At 54.7% G+C, this 21,909-nt stretch overlaps 1 protein-coding gene across 2 annotated transcripts in view; it reads left to right on the forward strand.

Moving 5' to 3' along the window:
* Positions 1–21,909, forward strand: part of ARHGAP27 (Rho GTPase activating protein 27) — a 79,615-nt gene that overhangs the window by 37,952 nt on the left and 19,754 nt on the right. Inside the window, exons 1-6 of one of the 2 annotated variants that reach the window (XM_074940419.1) lie at positions 9,594–9,695; positions 13,733–14,164; positions 14,499–14,726; positions 16,573–16,686; positions 17,461–17,528; positions 21,485–21,575. In XM_074940419.1, coding sequence (XP_074796520.1) covers positions 9,624–9,695; positions 13,733–14,164; positions 14,499–14,726; positions 16,573–16,686; positions 17,461–17,528; positions 21,485–21,575 — 1,005 coding nt within the window. In that variant the 5' untranslated portion in view covers positions 9,594–9,623. Of the gene's footprint in view, positions 1–9,593; positions 9,696–13,732; positions 14,165–14,498; positions 14,727–16,572; positions 16,687–17,460; positions 17,529–21,484; positions 21,576–21,909 lie in introns of those variants that run through there. The other variant, XM_074940418.1, reaches the window with a different exon arrangement.

The following is a 21,909-nucleotide window of genomic DNA, read 5'->3' on the forward strand; positions in this document are numbered from 1 at the left end:
CAGGTTGAAAGAAAAGGAGTACTTGTGGCACCTTAGAGACTAACAAATTTATTTGAGCATAAGCTTTCGTGAGCTACAGCTCACTTCATCGGATGCAGCTCATGAAAGCTTATGCTCAAATAAATTGGTTAGTCTCTAAGGTGCCACAAGTCCTCCTGTTCTTTTTGCGGACACAGACTAACAGGGCTGCTACTCTGAAACCTGCACAGGTTGAGTTTGTTTAAGCCAGTCCTTTGTGATTAGTCAGAACACGCCCCACCAGCTGGGATGGGGCAACAGAAGGGTTAAACCCAAGGAGGACTAGCCCCTCCCTATGCAAATCAGGGTATGTGTCTTACCTGATCCAGACCAGGATGTGTGAGCAAATGGGAACAAACTGTAAGCAGGGCAGAGAGGTGGCTGTAGAATGGATTCACCCTAGTGCCTTGCAGGTGGGGATCAGAGCCCGGAGCAGCCAGGAGTCTCAGCCAGCCCCACTTGCCTCACTGTGAGTAGGTAGCAACCGGCCTTTTCTTACTGTTGCCCTACATAGGGTGGCGTGCAGAGATTTACAGGAGCAGGGCACAAGTGCAGTGTGGCTGGCTCTGAGCTAGCGATGTCGTTGGGCCTCCCAAGGGGTAAGTGGGGTGTCTGTATGGGCCAGGCAGGGTGGGTGCTGCTGGCTCATGACTTATTTGCCCACTAGTCACAGGTCAGGGCTGTTAAGGGCAGAGTGTTCTCCTTTAACAGCTTTTCTGCAGCCTTGAAGGAGGAAGCGTGGCTGTATGAAATGACTGCCCAGCCCTTTTCCTGTCCGCCAGGCATGTCCAGGTGCCAGCCCCTCGACTAGGGATGGACTCTTTCCCCACCAGCTCAGAGGTCATTCAGCATGCTTAGAGGTGAATTGGTTGGGAAGGCAACGGGTGAGTCCGTTCCCAGTCTTCCCTGATTCTTGTGTCTCTAAGGTGCCACAAGTACTCCTTGTGTGGTGTCTCTCTGTGGGACTATCTCCTCCATCCCTGCCCCACTGGCACAGACAGGAGCTGGGAAGCACATTTACACCCATCTGCACTGACGGGGCAGCTGCAGACATACATGGTACAGTGCGCACAGGAACATGCCTGTGAAAAGGAGAGGTGTGTTCCTAACATCCATGCGTGCTGCATTGTGGTCCCAGAGTCCCCAGCTAAACCGGATTTTATAATCCCAGTCCCGGTGACCTCGCAAACTCAAACCTATCGCCTGGGAACATCACATACCACCGCTCATCCCAAGGTGGAATCCCAGAAAGCTTGGGCCAGTTGCAGAGCAGGGGGGGTCAAAATATCCCCTTCACTCACCTAGGGTGTGATTTTCCGACTGCTTTTATTGCCAGAATAGTAACTCAGCTGCTGAATGCCTGAACAACCTCTGGAAATGTCCCTAGCTAAGAAGCAGCCCCTTTGCAGGACGCATGCAGGAATTCAGCATTCAAAGGGGTCTTCTCAAGAATACAGGGACCCGGAAATCTATTCACTTAAATGTACAGTTTGAGGTGTAAGAATGTCTCTCTTGTGCTTGTCATTGTACGTGCCCCAGTTCCCATGCATAGCACAGATTTTAACGTGTCCATGCATAGAACTCAGTCTGATTCTCTCCACTCACGCCCCATGCTTGGAGGCAGTCACAGCAAAACACCCTCAGGAGAATGTTGTTGTTTCCTTAAAAAAAAGAAAACCAAACCCAAAGACATTTCAAATACCAAGCTCCGTTTTCACAGGTGAGGGTCACTTCACCAGCAGTACCTAGGCACGGAAATGGGCTTCTCCTGCCTTCGTGCCAGCTCAGTAGCATTAAGAGGAGAAGTATCCAAATGTGTTTTTTGTAGTCCCTAAAAAGAGGATCCTGTGTGGTGACTGGAGAAGGATCTCGGGTGTCCAGTGGAGCTCAGGCTGCTGCTATGGGTCAGAGTTAAGGGCATGTCAGGGACCCTCACTAGGCAGATGGATACTTTGGAGTGCATTGTTTGTGTCAAGTAGGTTCATGCGGTGGGATTGGCCCCCTCCTATTTATTACGTGTGCCCCCTTAGGAGTTTTACACTAGCCTGAACACCGGGATTGTCTGGAATATAGCCATGGGGTTTCAAGATGGAACAGACCTGTCAGGGGTACCCTGCCCCCGCAGCTGGCACCAGAGTTACTGTGAGGCCAGGGCTGAATGACCTGGTAATTACAATCCCCCATCCCACAGCCTCCCTGGCACTGCTGCTCCCATAAAAGGGGGGTTGGCGAAAGACCCACTCCCCTAGCCCCAGGAACCGGGGCAGGGGGGGACATGCGGCACTTGAGATGGAAGGGCAGCCCCAGAGTCACCCTGCCCGGAGAAGCAGCATGGGCTGCAGGGAGGGGGGAGCCCTGTAACCCCCCCTTTCCCCTGGGCCAGGCGGAGCAGCAACAGCCTGGGTGGGAAGAGACCCCCAGACTCCCCTGGTCTGGAGGAGCAGTGGGGGGGGGGAGCCCCTTCTCCTTGGTCCTGCTCAGTGGTGGCAGTTGTGAAAGGGCCAGTGGCTCCGGAGCGGGATTCATGCCAGCCTGGGGGCAGGGGCGCTTGCCTGAGGCCTGTGGTCTCACCCCGAGACCGCTCAGGCTCCCTCCTGCAAAGTGGGCCAGGTTGCTTTGCTGAGCTGAGGGGACGCCCTGGGGACAAAGCCCCCCCCCCGCCAGTGCTCAGTCCAGCGTCTCTAGGGCTGGTGCCTCCACCCCTCCTTCGGGCACAGGTCTCGCTGCAGCTGCTCACACCCTAGCACAGTTTGTTCCTTTCCTCCAGGCTCTTTACCTGGCCTCTCTTACTGTAACGTCCGAGCACCTCTGTTCGCACGGCTCTGGCCTCAGGCCCCCTCAGGGCAGGGCTGGTAACCCCACTGCTCAGAGGGGGCTGAGGCTCCGGCACGCCAAGTGACTCACCCAAGGAGTGTGGGGCAGAGCAGGGAATTGAATCCAGGTCTCCCCTGTCCTAGGCCAGAGCCCCAACCACTAGTCCATCCTTCCTGCTCCCCTGGCTCGCCTCACCCACCTCCCAGGAGCCTCGCCAGCTCGCCCGCTGGCCCTTTCCTCGTCTGCTCCTTCCCGCCCTCTGCAGCCTTCGCTCCTCAACAAGGGCAGCCAGGAGCAGCTGCTGGGTCTCTGACGGGGGAGCAGCAGCAGGAGCAGCCACCACCACCGACCTCTTCCTCCTGTAGCAGCCCTCCCTCCTCGCTGCGGGTATAGCATGCCCCGAGCTCTGCCCCTGCCTGTCAGCCCAGGGAGCAGTTGCCTTGCCCCCCAGCATGGGGCACTTGCTCCCCTCTTTCCCTGGAGCTACAGGTCTCCTTGCTGCCCCCAGGAACCTCTCCATCAGGCTGCAAGTGCCTTCGCTTTGGGGCCAGCCCCTCAGGCTCCACCCCAGCTGCCATCTTAGCACTATTCCACCCATCGCTTATCCTGCCAGCCTCCTGCCACCGCCTCTCCTGCCGAGAGGAGCTCTGACTCCCGACAGGCCCCACACCCGCTGGGAGCCACTTATCCCCCTCTCTTCCCTAGCTCTGCTTCTCCATCTGCAGGAAGAGCCCTGTTTATAAAGGGCCCCGGGAGCCATCCTGCCGCAGCCAGAAGGATCAGCCTTCTAAAATGGCCACCTGGCCTGGGCCTGCCTTTCCCAGCCAGCCGAGTGAGAGTGCTGTGCCAAGCCCAAGCAGGCTGGGAATAAATGCCCCTTGATGGCTGGCACTAGGCTCCAGCTGGCAGCTGGCCCACCACAGGTGAGGGGCTATTTGGGGGGTTTGTTCTCTCTCCTTTCCTGGTGGCTCTTTTAGAGGAGCAAACACAGGACATATGGAAGCAGGGGGAGGTTTGGCTGGGTGCTAGGGGGCGAAGGAGGGGCATGGGGGGGAGAGTAAAGGGGACCAACTACTTGGTCAGGCAGCTGTTCCCTTCTGGAATGAAAACCTGGGCCGTGTTACTTAGGGGGTGGCATGGAGACAACGGGTTATCCTGGGTCTCATAGGCTTTCAGATCAGAAGGGACCATTATGATCGTCTAGTCTGACCTCCTGCACAACGCAGGCCACAGAATCTCACGCACCCGCTCCTGCGATAAACCTCTCGCCTATGTCTGAGCTATTGAAGTCCTCAAATCACGGTTTAAAGACTTCAAGGTGCAGAGAATCCTCCAGCAAGTGGCCCGTGCCCCATGCTACAGAGGAAGGTGAGAAAATTCCTTCCCGATCCCAAATATGGCGATCAGCTAAACCCTGAGCATGTGGACAAGACTCACCAGCCAGACACCCAGGAAAGAATTCTCTGTAGTAACTCCAATCCCACCCCCATTTAACATCCCATCACAGGCCATTAGGCATCTTTACTGCTAATAGTCAAAGATCAATTAAATCCCCAAATTAGGCTATCCCATCATAACATCCCCTCCATAAACTTATCAAGCTTAGTCTTGAAGCCAGATATGTCTTTTGCCCCCACTGCTCCCCTTGGAAGGCTGTTCCAGAACTTCACTCCTCTGATGGTTAGAAACCTTGGTCTACTTTCAAGTCTAAACTTCCTGATGGCCAGTTTATATCCATTTGTTCTGGTGTCCACATTGGTACTGAGCTTAAATAATTCCTCTCCCTCCCTGATATTTATCCCTCTGATATGTTTATAGAGAGCAATCATATCTCCCCTCAGCCTTCTTTTGGTTAGGCTAAACAAGGTCACTTTTCCTGCTTCCCTCAGATCCAGCCCACTGAACCAGGCAGCACTGGATTTCCCTACGTGCTAAGTGCCCAGTCTGCCTGGCTCCTTGGGGAACCCGCCCTGGTTGCATGTGCCTCCTACCCAACTGGAGTTAGCTGGGGCCTCATGTGCAGAAGCGCTGGGCGCTCCCAGCTGTAGCTGAAAGCAGTGGGAGCTGTGAGTGCTCAGCGCCTCTGGAAAAACAGGCCCTTGGTGGCTGGAGCTGAGCACCCAGGAACAAAGGCCCCTGCAATTCATGGACACTTTTGCAAAAGTAATCTCCTTGTGTCTCAGTGTACCCATCTGTAAAATTGGGGTAATGCTATCTCGCCTTGTGTTGCTACAGTGAGTTCAGGACTGGTTGTGCAGTACTTGATTCCTGCAGCCATGAGCACTACAGAAAAGCCTAGGAGGAAATGAATAATTCTGAATTCAGTGCAGCATTTGGAGGGTGTGCAGTAAACAAGGCCTGGGGCTGTATATTGAATGAGAAGGCTAAAAAGAAATAATGAACTGCTATCTAATCCACTGGGCACTGAATGAGGCCAGGGTCCTGTGGGGAAAACAATAGTCTGTGATTAAAACTGCATCCTGATGCATGCGGGCCCAAATTAAGGTTGCATGGGCAACCTTTACTCTGGCATTTCCGGTCTTTTGATCAACTGACTGTGCAACTTTAATATTCTTGTTAATGTAGATTTTTGCTTATAATTAAGGCTACGGTTATGTCATAGAGGTCATGGAAGTCACAGAATCTGTGACTTCCATTGACCTCTGTGATATTTTCTGTCCTAGAGCTCCCAGCCGCCCCCCCCCCCCCTTCGCAGCTCCCAGCCCCCACCCTGGTGGGAACCCCCTGCATCTGCCCAGCCATCAGGGGCAGTGGGAGAACCCCCCGCAGCAACCCAGCCATTGCGGGGGACCCCCCTGAGCACCCAGCTGCTCTGGGGAGCAAGGGGACCTTGCAGCAGCCCAGCCCTGCGGGCAGGGGAACCCTGGATCTCCCACTCACCACAGCGATGGGGAACCCTGGACCCTGAGCAGCAGTGGGTGCTGAACCCACCTCCCCATCTTATCAGGGATATTTTTAGTGAAAGTCAGGGACAAGTCACAGGCTTCCGGGAATTTTTGTTTATTACCCGTGACCTGTCCCTGACTTTTACTAAAAATATCCATGACAAAAACTTAGCCTTGTTGATAATATAATATAACCATGCTTCATTTAACTTCTTTGCCATTTCACTGCCACGTGTCATCCAGGAATGGAATGATTTTAGATGCCATTCTAGATGCCTCTTTTTAGGGAGTCTGGAGAAACTGCAGAGTCTGAAGCTGTCTTGTTTGCAAGCATACAGTCAGCTTGGATTCACCAAGGGAAGGTCATGCCTGACTAATCTAATCGCCTTTTATGATGAGATTACTGGTTCTGTGGATGAAGGGAAAGCAGTGGATGTATTGTTTCTTGACTTTAGCAAAGCTTTTGACACTGTCTCCCACAGTATTCTTGTCAGCAAGTTAAGGAAGTATGGGCTAGATGAATGCACTATAAGGTGGGTAGAAAGCTGGCTAGATTGTCGGGCTCAACGGGTAGTGATAAATGGCTCCATGTCTAGTTGGCAGCCGGTGTCAAGTGGAGTGCCCCAGGGGTCGGTCCTGGGGCCGGTTTTGTTCAATATCTTCATAAATGATCTGGAGGATGGTGTGGATTGCACTCTCAGCAAATTTGCAGATGATACTAAACTGGGAGGAGTGGTAGATACGCTGGAGGGGAGGGATAGGATACAGAAGGACCTAGACAAATTGGAGGATTGGGCCAAAAGAAATCTGATGAGGTTCAATAAGGATAAGTGCAGGGTCCTGCACTTAGGATGGAAGAATCCAATGCACCGCTACAGACTAGGGACCGAATGGCTAGGCAGCAGTTCTGCGGAAAAGGACCTAGGGGTGACAGTGGACGAGAAGCTGGATATGAGTCAACAGTGTGCCCTTGTTGCCAAGAAGGCCAATGGCATTTTGGGATGTATAAGTAGGGGCATAGCGAGCAGATCGAGGGACGTGATCGTTCCCCTCTATTCGACACTGGTGAGGCCTCATCTGGAGTACTGTGTCCAGTTTTGGGCCCCCCACTACAAGAAGGATGTGGATAAATTGGAGAGAGTCCAGCGAAGGGCAACAAAAATGATTAGGGGTCTAGAGCACATGACTTATGAGGAGAGGCTGAGGGAGCTGGGATTGTTTAGTCTGCAGAAGAGAAGAATGAGGGGGGATTTGATAGCTGCTTTCAACTACCTGAAAGGGGGTTCCAAAGAGGATGGCTCTAGACTGTTCTCAATGGTAGCAGATGACAGAACGAGGAGTAATGGTCTCAAGTTGCAATGGGGGAGGTTTAGATTGGATATTAGGAAAAACTTTTTCACTAAGAGGGTGGTGAAACACTGGAATGCGTTACCTAGGGAGGTGGTAGAATCTCCTTCCTTAGAGGTTTTTAAGGTCAGGCTTGACAAAGCCCTGGCTGGGATGATTTAACTGGGAATTGGTCCTGCTTCGAGCAGGGGGTTGGACTAGATGACCTTCTGGGGTCCCTTCCAACCCTGATATTCTATGATTCTATGATTCATAGATCAGCTTTAGCATGCTAATGTCTTCAGAGTTTAGTCCATGAGTCAGCCTGCATTTCTCCTCAGAATATTGTGTTCAAAGGTTCTCCTGCAGTGAGGCCTTTGTTTGGCTTAAATCTGGTTTCCCTGTCTTTGCTGCTTAGATGATGTTGCCTTTTACGCTAGTCCTGGCTCTCAGTGCTGTGATTGTGTGGGTCAGCGAAACAACACAGCAGCTATGAAATCTCCTTTCATCATTACTAACAAATTGAACCCTGCACTTTCAGTATGAAACTCTGGAGTGGCCTATGTAGTTAGCTGGTCTGGCCCCAAGGACCTTGTGTGCTGTATTAGCTCTGTTCTATAAAACAACTGCAAGACCGCACAAAACGGTTTAAAAAAGAGATCTTGGCTGCCAGCCCTTTTTAGGGCAAAAGGATAAACAATAATTGGCGTTTCTAGGCCAAGTAGTTTGATGAAGGGACTAATCCGAAAACGATTGCGGACCTGATTCAGCCTGGCCCTGGAGCACATGCTTAACTTGAAACATGTGAGTCATTGAATTCAGTGGGGCTATTCCCATGCTTAACATTAGGCGTGTGCTTAGGTGCCTTGCTGAGTCAGGGCCAAGGAAAGTTCCGCAAAAGTGAAAACTTCCAGCCACATGGTACTTCTCCTCCCCTGACTTCATTTCCCTGTACACCCTCCAGTTTACTGGGTGGAGAAGCTACAGATTTGTGCCTAAATTCTAATCGGAATTTGTCTGCCCCATCCTCAGACTCAGGCAGAGGTTGCTGAATGGGTTGTTGCTCTGCCCATGTTTGACTCTGGAGTAGGTCTCCTCTGGGTCTATTGAGCCACCCCCGGGAGACGCTGTTTCTGAAAATCTAAGGGAGAGCTCTTCAGTGGCTTTTGAGGACTTGTTCAGCGTTTTCAGCTGGTCGCTGACCAGTAAATCAGAGAGCTGGTGTGAACTCATGCCCTTGTACATGCAGCTCCTCTCAAAGAGGCACGATTGTCAGTTTCTTTTTTTAACCAAATCACCACATTGGTGCGACACAAGATGGACTAACGCACAGGCTGAGTTTCCAGTGGGAACTTTAACTCTCCACCGTCACATGGCTGGACTGTTGTAACCCGGCCTCCTGCCAGGCGTGGCTGGGAGTGCGGCAGGTCCAGTTCCCTGGAGAGGTTGGGTAGCGCACTGGGCACACCGGGAACAGAGGTGAGCGTGGCAGGTGCTCCGGGTACTGGGCTTGTTGGTGGATTCCTGCGACCACTCGCACGTTCCGGGTGATGGAGGATTCCTTCAGGAGGGCTGCCAGGAACAAGTGCCATGAGCACTAGGACTGCAACAGCCAACGAATGCCACCCCCGTTCCTAACCCAGCCCCTAAGGGCAGCCCCGTGAAGGGGTCAAGGGTAACTCTGTTCCGTGCAGCTCCCCAGACGTAGTGCTAGGGCCACGCCTCCTCTGGAAGCCATTCCAGCACACACAGCCCATGGCCGGCTCTTTGGTCTGCGCTCTCGCTGCAGCCCATCCATCCACGTTATCCTGCTGTCACACTTGCAGCTGCCCCCATGCCTCCTGTTCCCCGCTAGCCACAGGCTGCTTCCTTGCCTACCACTGACTCCCTGCCGCAGCTGATGCCCCTGGCTGCCCCATGGTAGCCCCTTTTCCTATAGGGTTATGGAGCCCTCTGCAGGCTGGATGCTGAGCTGAGTAATGGCGCCCTCAACTGGCTGCATCCTTTCCCTCCAGCTGAGCATGACGGTATTTTTCAGTCCTTAATATTTGCTATGTTCTTTGCCAGTCCCCGGATGGTGTTTGTGTCACTTTCCTCCCGGGAGGTAGGAATTTAACAGTCCTCTCTGTAGACAAGAGACTGTTCTGGCTCTGGAGGGAATCTTTAGAAAAACAAACCTTTGAAGGTGGGTTAAATGTTGACTCTTTTCTCTCGAGCCGCCCTAGTCCCAGAAGTTACTGCTCAGATTTTCGCCACCAGCGAGCAACTTTGAGAAGCGTGAATATAGCCGCCAGGTCACCAGAAAATGTAAAATGTCAACAAATAACTAATTATGCATAACTTGAAACTTGTGTAACCACGGCAACCCTTCCGCCCCACAAACCCCAACAGGAAACGTGTGAAAGGCTCAGGCCCATATCAGGGCAGGTTTGGGGAAGTCTCTCTCCTCTCTCGATTGGCCTCTCACTACAGGCCAGTTCCCTTTGCTTTGCCGCTGTGACGCTTCTGCCCGCCAAAGTGCCTGCACTCGCTCCTCTTCGTGGTCCCGGAGGCTGGAAGATGGACACCCATGCCCCTAAACCGCTGCCCAGATCTCGGAGCAGGGCCTTGCGTTTGTTCAGCTCATCCCAGGTGCGGAAACATAGATCTTATTCAGCAGGGAACAGTAACTGTCTCTATGAGCTGAGCCGAGGGTGCAGCATCCTTCTGCTCAGCCAGACAAGGCGACTGGAGCACTTGCCATACCCTGGAGTGGGCTTCAGCCGACAGGGGCTCAGGGAATCGCTCTCAGATAGTAAAGTGTCTTGGCTGTAGGTCTGTGACAAAGGGTGACGGAGATGGGAATCGTGTTACGTTGCAAAGGGTTCAGTGAATCGCCCCAGAGACTGATGTTGAGTCTGTACGTAGTTTGTCTCCATCAGTGGTTTGGAAAGGAAGAGGAAGTAGGTAGCATGTTGGTAAATATAGCCGGCAACACTGACGGGGGGGACTGTGGGAAATGGGGCCTGGAGAGGCCTGGGCCTAAAATAATTCAATGAGTGTCAACTGGGCAGAATCAACCCAAGATATGGAGCGCCCAAGAGAGGGGAGAGGCTGGGAAAGCAGTGATTGCTCTGGGGACCTTTAGTGGGGACCTTATGGTCAGGGGCTGCTCTACCTCTAGGCAGCTGCCAGAGGCAGCAGGTTTTTGGGAGGCGTGGATGGGTAGGGTGGTTATTTTGAGTGCTTGGCTGGTGAAATTTGCAGTGGCACCTGAAGGACTGCAACAGTGGGGAGGGGTGGCAACCAGGCCAACTCTGACTGGTATTGTAACGCGGTACATGGGGTCACAGCACTGCTCCAGTTTGGCCCAGCTGCCCTTCCATCATAACGGAGGGGTGGCTGGGCCAAGGTAAGGGGCAACACCTCCCAGCTTCAGTCAGTGGTCAAGGGGGGCACCTGCCCCCCCTTGTCACGCCTCTGCTGAGTTCAGGTTCTCAGATGTGGGGGGCAAAGATTCCGGCACCAAGGAGGGGGCATCACACTGAAGTTCTGCCGAGGGCAGCAGGTTGGCTTGAGCAGCCTCCGAGTTTGGTCTCACGGATGGGGACAGGGTGCCAGGTGAGAGAGGTGACTTCTGTTCCTGGCTCTGCCTGTGTGAGTGTGAGCAAGTCACCTCCCTGCTCAGTGTCTCAGTTTCCTTGCCTTCCTTTTGGCTGGCTTCTCAACTGAGACTGCTGGCTCTGTGTGTGTGTGTATCGTGGGAGATGGGTGGGAGATGCTGCAGGGCAATTGATTCTCTGTGTTTCCGTGTGAAAACTTTGTACCCATTATAGCTCCAATAACATTTACGATCATAGAACTGCAGAGCTCACAAGGAGAAAACAACTTGTCTGTGTCTTATCAGCTCATTTCCTTTGGGCACCTGACAGCAGTTTACCTGAAGCCAGTTAGTTTCCTGGTACAGTCAATAAGCCAGTCTTCCCTCTTGCTCAGATGACATTTAGAAATGCCAACAGGGGCGTGAGGGAAAGCTTTCTATGCTTGTAGTAGGAAAATTTAAAATGTCCTGCAATTGAAATGGGATTTATCAGAAAGCTGACAATGTTCTGAGGTTGTGCATTCCCTGACTTTCCAGAAGGAACGGGACATTGTTCATGTTCCATTAAATTGGGCCAAAAGGCCAAATTTGGATAACTAAATCTAGATATCTAAAGAAGCAGTCTGGTTTTTAGGCTTATTGGCACCAAAAAAGTGACCCTGCTTTAACTACAATTGTGCAGGTTGGTTGGTTGGAATTTTTTTAATCCATTTGCTGAAACCTGTACAAACACAAAAGGATGTTGGTTCCGCCTCAGTCTGCTGCATGGGACCCCTTGCCGGGTTATCTGAGCACCTCACAATGCTCCCCCTCCCCCCGTGAGGCAAAAAGGCTATTCTCCCCCTGCTGCAGGTGGGAGCTGAGAGAGATTAAGTGACTTGCCCAAGATCACACAGTCTATGGCAGGGAAGGGAATTGAACTGAGCTCTCTCAAGTGAGGGCTCTAACCCCTGGGCCATCCTTCCTCTTCTTCCCTTCCTTTTCATGCATAGGAACACAGCCCAATTACAGGAGCGGATGTTGGGTTTTTGTTGTGTGCAATACACTGCTTTTACACAGCCTTACCATGCCACTATTTTTAGACTTCAAGTGCAAGTGTAGCACTGTGTAGTTTTTGCCCTGTGTACTCACAATAATGGATCTCTACCCAGCTGTATCTCTAGTGACTTTATCGATCTTCCTTCTGTAGAAGGGGTTTTGTAGTGTCATTATTTTGTCCCCAGATACGTACAAAGTATGTTGTCAGTGTTAAGGGGCTAGTGTGGGCTCCTCCACCGGCTGCAATGCCCCCAAGGGCGGTTGTGCTAAGCAGGGATAGCCAGACTGCAGCAAGCTTTGGCAATGCCACCTCCACCCTGGGGGGCCGGGAGAAGGTGACGTAGAGCTTGTGATGCCCACTGGGGGGGCAGGCAGGTGGAGGGCTGACTGCTTGGCACTGGGGGGCTGAATGAATGGCTTGGCAGTGTGGGGCTGTGAGTGAAGGCTCCAAAACTGTGGTGTTGGGGCTTTCCTGGGGGAGCCTGGAGAGAGCCTGGTGCAGCAGTGGGGGCGGGGAGCAAAACCTGGCAAGCCCCCGTGAGGATGTGTTACAGAGGTGAGGACGGGACTCTTTCCCACGGGTGGAGTTCGGGATTGCGAAGGCTGAGTTGCCAACGGTTACAATTCCATCATGAGTCTCGTGACGGTGTTTGTTTGGTTTTTAAAGCCCCAGCTCCTGGAGTCATGTGAGATCTCAGCTCTCTGACATTAGAGTGAGTTCCTAGGCAGAGGAAAGCTGGAAAATGTGACCAGATATTTGTTCAATATCTTCATTAATGATCTGAAGGATGGGGTGGATTGCACCCTCAGCAAGTTTGCGGATGACACTAAACTGGGAGGAGTGGTAGATACGCTGGAGGGTAGGGATACGATACAGAGGGATCTAGACAAATTGGAGGATTGGGCCAAAAGAAATCTGATGAGGTTCAACAAGGACAAGTGCAGAGTCCTGCACTTAGGACGGAAGAATCCAACGCACCGCTACAGACTAGGGACCGAATGGCTAGGTAGCAGTTCTGCAGAGAAGGACCTAGGGGTGACAGTGGACAAGAAGCTGGATATGAGTCAACAGTGTGCCCTTGTTGCCAAGAAGGCCAATGGCATTTTGGGGTGTATAAGTAGGGGCATTGCCAGCAGATCGAGGGACGTGATCGTTCCCCTCTATTCGACATTGGTGAGGCCTCATCTGGAGTACTGTGTCCAGTTTTGGGCCCCACACTACAAGAAGGATGTGGAAAAATTGGAGAGAGTCCAGCGAAGGGCAACAAAAATGATTAGGGGACTGGAACACATGAGTTATGAGGAGAGGCTGAGGGAACTGGGATTGTTTAGTCTACAGAAGAGAAGAATGAGGGGGGATTTGAGAGCTGCTTTTAACTACCTGAAAGGTGGATCCAAAGAGGATGGATCTAGACTATTCTCAGTGATAGCAGGTGACAGGACAAGGAGTAATGGTCTCAAGTTGCAATGGGTGAGGTTTAGGTTGGATATTAGGAAAAACTTTTTCACTAGGAGGGTGGTGAAACACAGGAATGCATTACCTAGGGAGGTGGTGGAATCCCCTTCCTTAGAAGTTTTTAAGGTCAGGCTTGACAAAGCCCTGGCTGGGATGATTTAGTTGGGATTGGTCCTGCTCTGGGCAGGGGGTTGGACTAGATGGCCTTCCAACTCTGTTATTCTATGACCTCCAAGGGCTCAAAGCCCAGAAGGTCCTCGGGCTGCAGTATTTATTATCTTTTAAACTCATGACTTTGGGGGCCTGGCTCATGACTTTTGGACAGGTGGGCTTAGCAGCCCTGGGAGGGAGCCTGGCCTGACAGTGCAGCAATGTCCCTCTGGTGGCCAGAGCCCTGCCATGTGTTCCCAGCAACCCTGGCTCCACTGGCAGTTCTCCCCATCGAGGCCAGCGCATTCCTGACAGTCCGACCAGAATGCTCTCGCCATCCCTGCCCAGACCCCTCCCACGTCACCTCCCGCCCGGTGCTGCCATCCCAAATCCAGCCTGACACTGTCAGCTGCCTAATAGACTGTAGTCCCGATCTCTCCCCAGGCCTGCCAGGAGGAGGAGAACCCCACCCCGGTGTATGTGAACATACAGGAGCTCCGGCAGCTATCAGCAGTCACTGACCTCTCCCCACCCCAGCGCTGCCCTAGCAGTGTCCTCGCGGACTGGGAGACCCATACGGACACGGGCAGCGGGCACTTGTTCTACTACAACTCAGTGACGGGCGAGACCACCTGGGATTCCCCGTTCGGGTGCCCAGAAGATGGAGTGAGTCCTGCTCCCTCTCCCTCACCGTCTCTTGTCCCATGCCCCGCGGTGGCCGAATGGGGCCAGTACGTGGATGACGCCAGCGGCCAGGTGTTTTTCTATAATTCAGTAACGGGTGAGACATCGTGGGAGCCGCCCCCGGCTACAGACGAGACCAGCACTCAGGAGATGCAGCCCGCAATTGCACAGTACAGACCCATGGACCAGAGGGTGAGCCAGCAGGAGTGAGAGAAAAGCTGGGTGGTCCAGGAGGGAGGAACAAGGGGGAGCCCGAGCCAGTAGCTCTGGGGAGTGCGGGTGATGGCTGGATTTGGTGAGGTGCAGCATGGAACAGAGCTGACTGGGCGGGGTGGATTCTGGGTGGTGGTCTGGGGAATAAACCAGGGGGAGGTGTTGGGGATCTCCAGGATCCAGGGAACTGCAGGAGAATCCTGCTGGGTTCTCTCCTCTCTGCAAGGAGGTCTGGGGAGCTCACCGAGGTGGGGCACAGGGAGCATGTGGGAGGAGGAAGCGTGCACAGAAGTGATCTCTCTTATGTTCTCAGCCGCCAACTCCAGAAACGGACTATCCGGATCTGTCCCCCGAGGAGCTGGACGGTTACCCGGAGGAGGACTATTCCCCGGTGGGGTCCTACGAGCAGAGCACCTACCCTTACCTTCTGCCGGGGAGATCCCGCAGGCACTCAGCGGAGCTGAGCCCCTCTCCGGGCTGGTGCAGCCAGAACAACCCCGAGGGGCAAGCCTTCTACCCTGACCATTTCACTTCGGACACGGTACGAAGCGTGGCCCTGGCGAGGAGCCGGTGGGGGGGTGGGAGTCATTGGAGGGAGACGAGGGCCAGGCAGGATGTACGGGGTTTGAAAGGAGGAGGAAATGGAGCCTGATGGGTCTTGGGGAGGAGTCGGGGTGGAAGTGGAATGGGGGGAGTGAAGGGGCATTGGGGCAGCACAAGGAAGGGGAGGATGACGTGTGCTGGAGACTCCACCTGCCCTTTGAATGATCTGGCAAGCCCCCGGGCTGCAGAGGTGGTGGAGGGGCACCTGAAGAGAGAGGCTGAGAACAGACTGGCCTGGCGTCCCTGTGGGGCACAGAGCTGTTCCCCTGGGAAGGTGGGCGCAGTCCACCCGAGTGCTGGATTTGCCCAGAGGCGCTCAGCAGTGAGGGGGCAGGAGCAAAGGAAGCAGGTGCTGGGGGGAGTCCGGGTGGGTACCAGTGGCAGGGAGGGGAGTGAGAGAGTTCAGCGGGCTCGGTGGGAGTGAAGGGGTGTCTGTGCAGAGCCGGGGGGGGGAGGGGGAGGAGGGCTGAGCGGAGTCTCGGGGGTGACGACTGGGGAGTTCCCAGCATTAAAGGGCTGATGCTCAGGAGACCCAGAGCTCTGGGGCAGCGGGGCTGGGCGAGGAGAAGGGTGAGCATCTTGTTGCTGCCAAAGGTGTGTTCATGGGCTTCAAGGCCAGAAGGGACCATGCTGACCCTCCCGTCCGTCCTGCATGGCCCAGCCCAGAGAACCTTCCCATGGCAAAGCCAGAACCCCTGATGGAGAGAGAGCAGTGGTGGTGCCCGAGGTCTTGGGCCCCTGTGCTTGGTGCTGTACGTGCACGTACCAAACATGGGTCCTGCCCCAGAGACCACCTATTCTGGGGCTCTACCTAGCCTTGCGTTCCAAGTTTCCCCAGCGCAAGCCCTGTTTCACCCCAGGGCAGCCAGTCCATGCTCTGGGATTACAGCTGTGCCACCCCGCTGCAGGGACCGGGCCTATGAGAGGGCTGGAAAGCAAAGTAACTCCGAGCCCCTCAAGGGTGGGGTGGCTTTAAATAGGCTGGCCAGGCAGAAAAGGCAGCTGCACTCCATGGAAGCTTTGAGGTGGAGCTGGCCCCTGCTCTTGGGGGGGATACAGGGCTCCCTGCAAACACTGATGTTCCCCCGCCCAGGAGGGGGCTGTGCTGAGGCGAGCCTGCCCCACCCCAGCACTGTTCTGCAGTGTCCGCACGGGGCCTGCTCAGCGGAGCTGGTGGCAGACACTTTTAAAGCAAACCCTCCTTCCCCTGCCAGGTGCCTGGCTCGTGGGCCCATGGGGCTGGGCTGGAGAATGGGCTGGCCAGTGATATCGGGGTTTCTGCCTGCTAAGCTCAGGGCAGTCCTATCTCACGCCACAGGCTGTTCCCTGAGCCTCGCAGAAATTCTCACGCTGGCCAGGGACTAGCCTCTGAGCCATCAGGTACTGGCTACGGTATGAAGATGAAGGCTAGGCATGGTGGGTTTGCTTTGCCTGCTGCCACGTTTGGTCAGGGGTGATTCACTCCAGACAGCAGAGTGATGCCAGAGGGCACAGAGGAGGTGCCAGGAAAGTGGAGGACAACATGGTCTTGTGGCCAGGGCACTGGCCTGGCGTGTGGCAGACCTGGGTTCTATTCCCAGCATTGCCCTGCTGGGTGACCTTGGGTGAACCCCTGCTTCTCGGCTGCTTCTGTCCCCTCCCCTCCCAACTTTGGTGTGTTCAGAGGAAGTTCTCTGCTGTCCCTTACTCTGTGTGTACAGCTCCCAGCACAATGGGGTTTGCTGGCTGGAGCTCTCAGCACTAGTGATAAATATGGTTTGTGACTAACTAGTATCCACTTTCAGGTCTCTGTGCCAGGGGGTCACCGGAGAGCGAGCAGCGGGTCCAGCCAGGACAGCAGCCCCTTTGCCAGCTGGCACAACTGCATGCCAGCGATCCTCATCCAGAAAGAGGAGAAGGTGAGGGAGATGGCTGGGCTCATTTTGCTGATGGGGTCATGGGCAGGGCATGCACCTGTGCTGGCTCCTTTGGATCCGTCAGCAGACCTGACTTTAACTCTGGGCTTTGGTGCCGTTCCCCAACAGGTTCTGTTCACCTGCCTGGGTCCCTGTGCGGGTGGCACCTGCATGGCCGGGGCTGGGCAGCTGTTGTAGGGCCCAGGCTGGCTAACTCAAGGGGTACTGTAGCTGTTGAGCGATCGTGACCATAAAGGACATCTGCAGGGATCAGCAGCGCCTGAGTCTGAGAGGGGTGTTCGCTGAAGGCAGCTCCCTAGGCCAGGAACAGCTCCGGGATTTGCTCAGTTAATCAGTCTGTCCCACAACCCTCCTGCTCTCCTCTCCTCTCCTGATCCCACCCCGTCAGCAGGCAGCCACTGGGCCTCGCGTCAGGCAGGTGCTGTAGCATGTGCCTGACTTGAAGCGCGTGGGTCACCTCGTGGATTTCAATGGGCGTGCTCGTGTGGGCTTCCAACTAAGTGTGTGCTCCGAAAACTTCCTGAAATAGGGCCCTGGTGAGCTTGTGATCCAGATGCCCAACTGAAAATCCATGGGTGTTTTCCCAGTGCTTACCGGGCAGGGAGGGAGATGGCACCAGGGCAGGCCCTGTCCCCACTAGAATGGCGCATTGTGGCCACTCCAGCAGTGGTACTGATGATCAGCTGTCTGAAAGCTGGTTTCCCTTGGGAAATGCTCGCGGGGCGGATTTAAACCCTGACTTGTCTTTGATTTCAGTTCAAAAGCCTGGACAAGGCTGGAGTTCTTTACCGGACAAAAACAGTTGATAAAGGAAAGCGATTACGGTAAGAGAGTCTCAGCGTGGCAAGAAGCACCAGGGCAGCCCTCCGACATGCTGGCCTGCCACAGAGCAAACGCTGCTCTCATCCTGTTTGGCTCAGTGCTGGGGAACTCACAGTCCAACTCACTGTAGATCCCAAGGCCAGAAGGGACCAGTGTGATCACCCAGTCTGACCCCTGGATAATGGCCAGAGAACTTCCCCACAATAATTCCCAGAGCAGAGCTTTTAGAGAAACATCCAACCTTGATTTAAAAATTGTGTTAGTGATTCTCCATCACTGACAACCCTCAGTAACTTGTTGCGGTGGCTAATGACCCTCCCTGTTAAACATTTACACCTTATTTCCAGTCTGAATCTGTCTAGCTTCAACTTCCAGCCATTGGCTTGTGATGGACCTTACTCTGCTAGACTGAAAGCCCGTTATTAATTATTTGTTCCCCATGTAGGTACTTGCAGACTGTGATCAAGTCACCCCTTCACCTTCTCCTTGTTAAGCTACATAGATGGAGCACCTTGAGTCTATAACGAGGCTAAACTCTGAGCTCTCGTTCCCCCGGTGCTGGGGCATCCCCAGCACACAGCCCCAGTGCTGGAGGCAGATTGTAAGCCCCCACTTCTTGTTTTCCTGGGAGTGCATATTGTTCAGTCAGAGACTTCTAAAGCCAGAAGAAACCATTGCCATCACCTAGCCTCAATTCTTGCACAACTCAGGCCAGAGCTTTCACCCAGCGACTCGCATGGGCAGCTCCCCGTCTCGTGACATGGCTGCCCATGAATGGTACAGCTGCAGCCCACCCATTCAATCCCATTGTGACCCGGGGGTGAGCTGTGGGGACAAGTGCACAGTGGCGTCTTACTAACCAGGAGGCTGTTCCGCTCCAAGTATCTCATAAGCAACTGATTCAATCTGTTCTGGGAGGGTGTGGCTGGTCCATGGCTGGTCCTAACTGAGGTCCGGTCTGCATTCGCAGCGAAGGCTTACAGAGGAAAAGGATAAAGCTGTAAGTGACCCCATGCTGAGCATACTCATTGGGCAATCTGCTACCACTCTAGCCTCCTGACCAAGCAGGTGACATTGCAGTGGGGCTGAGGGAACAGCGCTTTCCCCCTGCACAGCTTCCCCAGGGCTCTGGCAGGACCAGGGCAGGGCGGCTCCCTGGACAATCTGGGGGTAGGAGAGATTGAATTGAACCCCACGGGGAAGCTGACTTAATTGCCGTGCCCCAGCGCAGCCTTGGCTGTGTTAAGGCAGAAGAGCTTTCCAAACACATGGGCTGCATGAGTCAGATGTGCCGATCTGTTAAGGCGGAGAGTTGAATGAATCCAGGGGACGGTTGCTGCGGGGTATGGTTGGAGATAGGAGCAAAAGCCTCTGGGCGCCTGGCAGTGTTACACTAACAGCGCTGTAGGGCAATATGGAGGTGGCAAGGGATAAAGGAGCCTTTTCCCGTAACTTCTTATTTCCCTGGTTTTAAGGTTTGGGGGGGCTGGGGGTGGTTTTGCTTGTTCTGTCACTAAAGGGAAACATGTCACTAACAAGTTGTTTGTGTTCACGATATTAACCGCTGGGACGGGAGGAGTCCACTCTCACACAGATTTCCTGTGTGATCTTGGGTCAGGTCACTCAGTGTCGCTGTGTTGCAACCAGGGGTGACTGCAGCATGCACAGCCAGAGCCAAGCTAGCCTGGATCTCGCTAGCCCAAGTGCCGAGAGCAACCGAGCCGCAGCAGTGTGTTCTCCAGTGCTGTGAGCCACTCAAGCCGGTGCTCAGGGTACGGGTGGGATTGTACAGGCCGCACAGAAGTCTCTTCTGCCCCGGGCTTCACTGCTGTTGGTACCTGCGCTAGCTAGATTAGAGGTAGCTTGGGTCTGTCTACGCGTGCTGCAGTCACCCCCGCCTGCTGTGTCAACGGGTTCCCTGTGTCTCTCCATGTGTGCAGTGGGCTGACAGCCGTACGCAGTGGTGAGCTGGGCCGGTTTGCACCGGTTCGCTGGAACCAGTTGTTAAATTTAGAAGCCCTTTTAGAACCGGTTGTCCTGTGAGGGCTTCTAAATTTAACAACCGGCCAAAAGCGGCGCCTTAGGCACCAACTCCGTGCAGATTCGCGGGAAGCCTGGGGGAGCAGAGCGGGGCGGCACGTTAGGGGGCAGAGGTGGAGGTGACGCGAGGTGAGCTGGGGCCGGGCATGGGGCGGGGCGGGGAGCTGCCGGTGGGGACTCTGCACCCACCAAATTTCCCCCGTGGGGGCTCCAGCCCCAGAGCACCCATGGAGTCGGTGCCTAAGGCGCCACTTTTGATGTGATCAGTGCGGGGAGCGACCGCTCCCCCTGTTCCCCCCCAGCTACACTACCCTACCCTACCCCAGGAGCCAGAGGGACCTGCCGGATGCTTCCTGGGAACTGCCCCAGGACTCCCCACCTCGCCCCCCAGCAGGTCCCTCTGGCTCTTAGGGGCGGGGCAGGCTGGGCACCCACTACGATGGCTCACGAGACCCTCCTGCCAGGTTCTGGGGGCAATCAGGGAACAGGGGAGGGGGGTGGATGGGGTAGGGGTCCCAGGTGGGGGGGTTGTGTCAAGGAACGTGGGGGGGTTGGATGGGGCAGGAGTCCTGAGGGTGGGCCACGACCCCCTCATGGGGTGAGGCGGGAACCGGTTGTTAACATTTTGGCAGCTCATCCCTGGCCGTACCCCACAGGGCTGTTCAGATACTAGAGTGAGGAGGGCCCTGGACGCACCTGAGCTAGGGAGACTAAACTAGGAAAGTCTCAGCCAGTCCCGGTCTTTGAGGGTGTTGCCACAATTTTTTATGCATTCTGCAAATTTCTCCAAATTTGGCAAGATCCAGCCTCCATTCCAAGACGAGACTGAGGAGGGATTTGCTCTCCAGCTATGGCCCTTATATAGCACTGCACCATCCTCCAGGGGCCAGGACAGTCACGGAGCTGCCTAGGGGACAATTTCCCCCAGTACAAGCTCTGTGCAGGGGTTTGTCTTCAGTGCAGAGTTATCCTGGGCGCTTACCCCTGTCCCATCCCCACACACAACTCCTATGCCCATTGTGGGCCTTGGTTAGATCCCTGGGTCTGCCTTCCCTGGGGCTGGTAACCTGCACACACAGCAGTGAGGACAGAGGCTTAACCACTGCAGCCCTCCAGTGCCTTCCCACAATTCCCTCCTGTGTGCCCACAAGGGTAGAGGATCAGAGAGCAGCTCAGTGTAGTGTGGCACAGAGAACTGGGGGCTGCCCCCCTGAAATCCTAGTGACACACATGGGGGAGCGCAGCACCACTGAGGCCCCCGGTGACACCGGCAGGGCTTTGCAGCCTGGCTGCTCACACCCGGTGCCGATCCCCCAGACTAGCTCTGTGGTGAAGACACCCCAGTTCAGCCTGAGGGCTGCAGTATCCCAGCTCACCAGAGGGCAGTCCTGGGGATGCCAGAACCTAGAACAGCTCCCGGCTATTATGCAGGAGGTCAGACGAGATTATAACGGTCCCTTCTGGCTTTGAAATCTATGCACCTACTGTTGCAAACATTCACGTTTTGAGCAAACTTGCCAAGAGCTCCCTGCCCCTAGCCTGAGCAGCCTGCGGTGGGATGCAGGGTTAGGTAGACAATGTTCATTTAGGTCTAATCTCCCCTCCCCAGCTGGCTCCCCTCCCCTTCCAGACAGCAGAGGGCTGCGTCAGCATCTGGCCACAGACCAGCAAACTCTGCACTTCTCCCTGTGTACAGCTCCAAGTGCGGGGAGGAGGATTTTTACATGGACTCCCAGACCAACCGGCACTGAAGGAACCAGTGTCTCCTTAGGAAGTGAGGAGGCCGTTGATGGAAGGGGCTGTGCCATGCGTAGGGCTGCCCCCCACCTTCCCTTCCTCAGCTGGCAGCATGGGAACAGGGTTCTGCCAGCATAACCGGTATCTGGGTTTAATGCTTTCCTCACCATTCCTCCCCCAGGAAGAACTGGAGCTCGTCCTGGACCGTTCTGGAGGGGGGCATCTTGACCTTCTTTTTTAAGGAGTCAAAACATTTGTCCTCCAGCAGCTTGGTGAGTTGCCAGCCATTGGCTACTGTCCTTGCTAGGCCCAGGTTGGGAGCTGCTGACGGGCTGCAGGCTGCTCACCAGCACAACAATTTTCTGGCCCTTCCCCACGCACCCCCACATTTCCCAGCCCCTGACTTGTACCCTGCCTCCTTCATCACCCTGCAGGAGCTGCTTCCCGGGTACCAAGCAAGCTTTCTGCAAGGAGCAAAGTGTGCAAGCAGCCTCTGGGCCTGGCTGACTTGTCTCCCAGTTGACCCTGAAAATAGTGGGACCATAGAATCCTAGAATCTCAGGGTTGGAAGGGACCTCAGGAGGTATCTAGACCAACCCCCTGCTC

This window comes from Natator depressus, chromosome 27, assembly GCF_965152275.1.
Source record: "Natator depressus isolate rNatDep1 chromosome 27, rNatDep2.hap1, whole genome shotgun sequence".
Classification (NCBI taxonomy): domain Eukaryota; kingdom Metazoa; phylum Chordata; order Testudines; family Cheloniidae; genus Natator; species Natator depressus.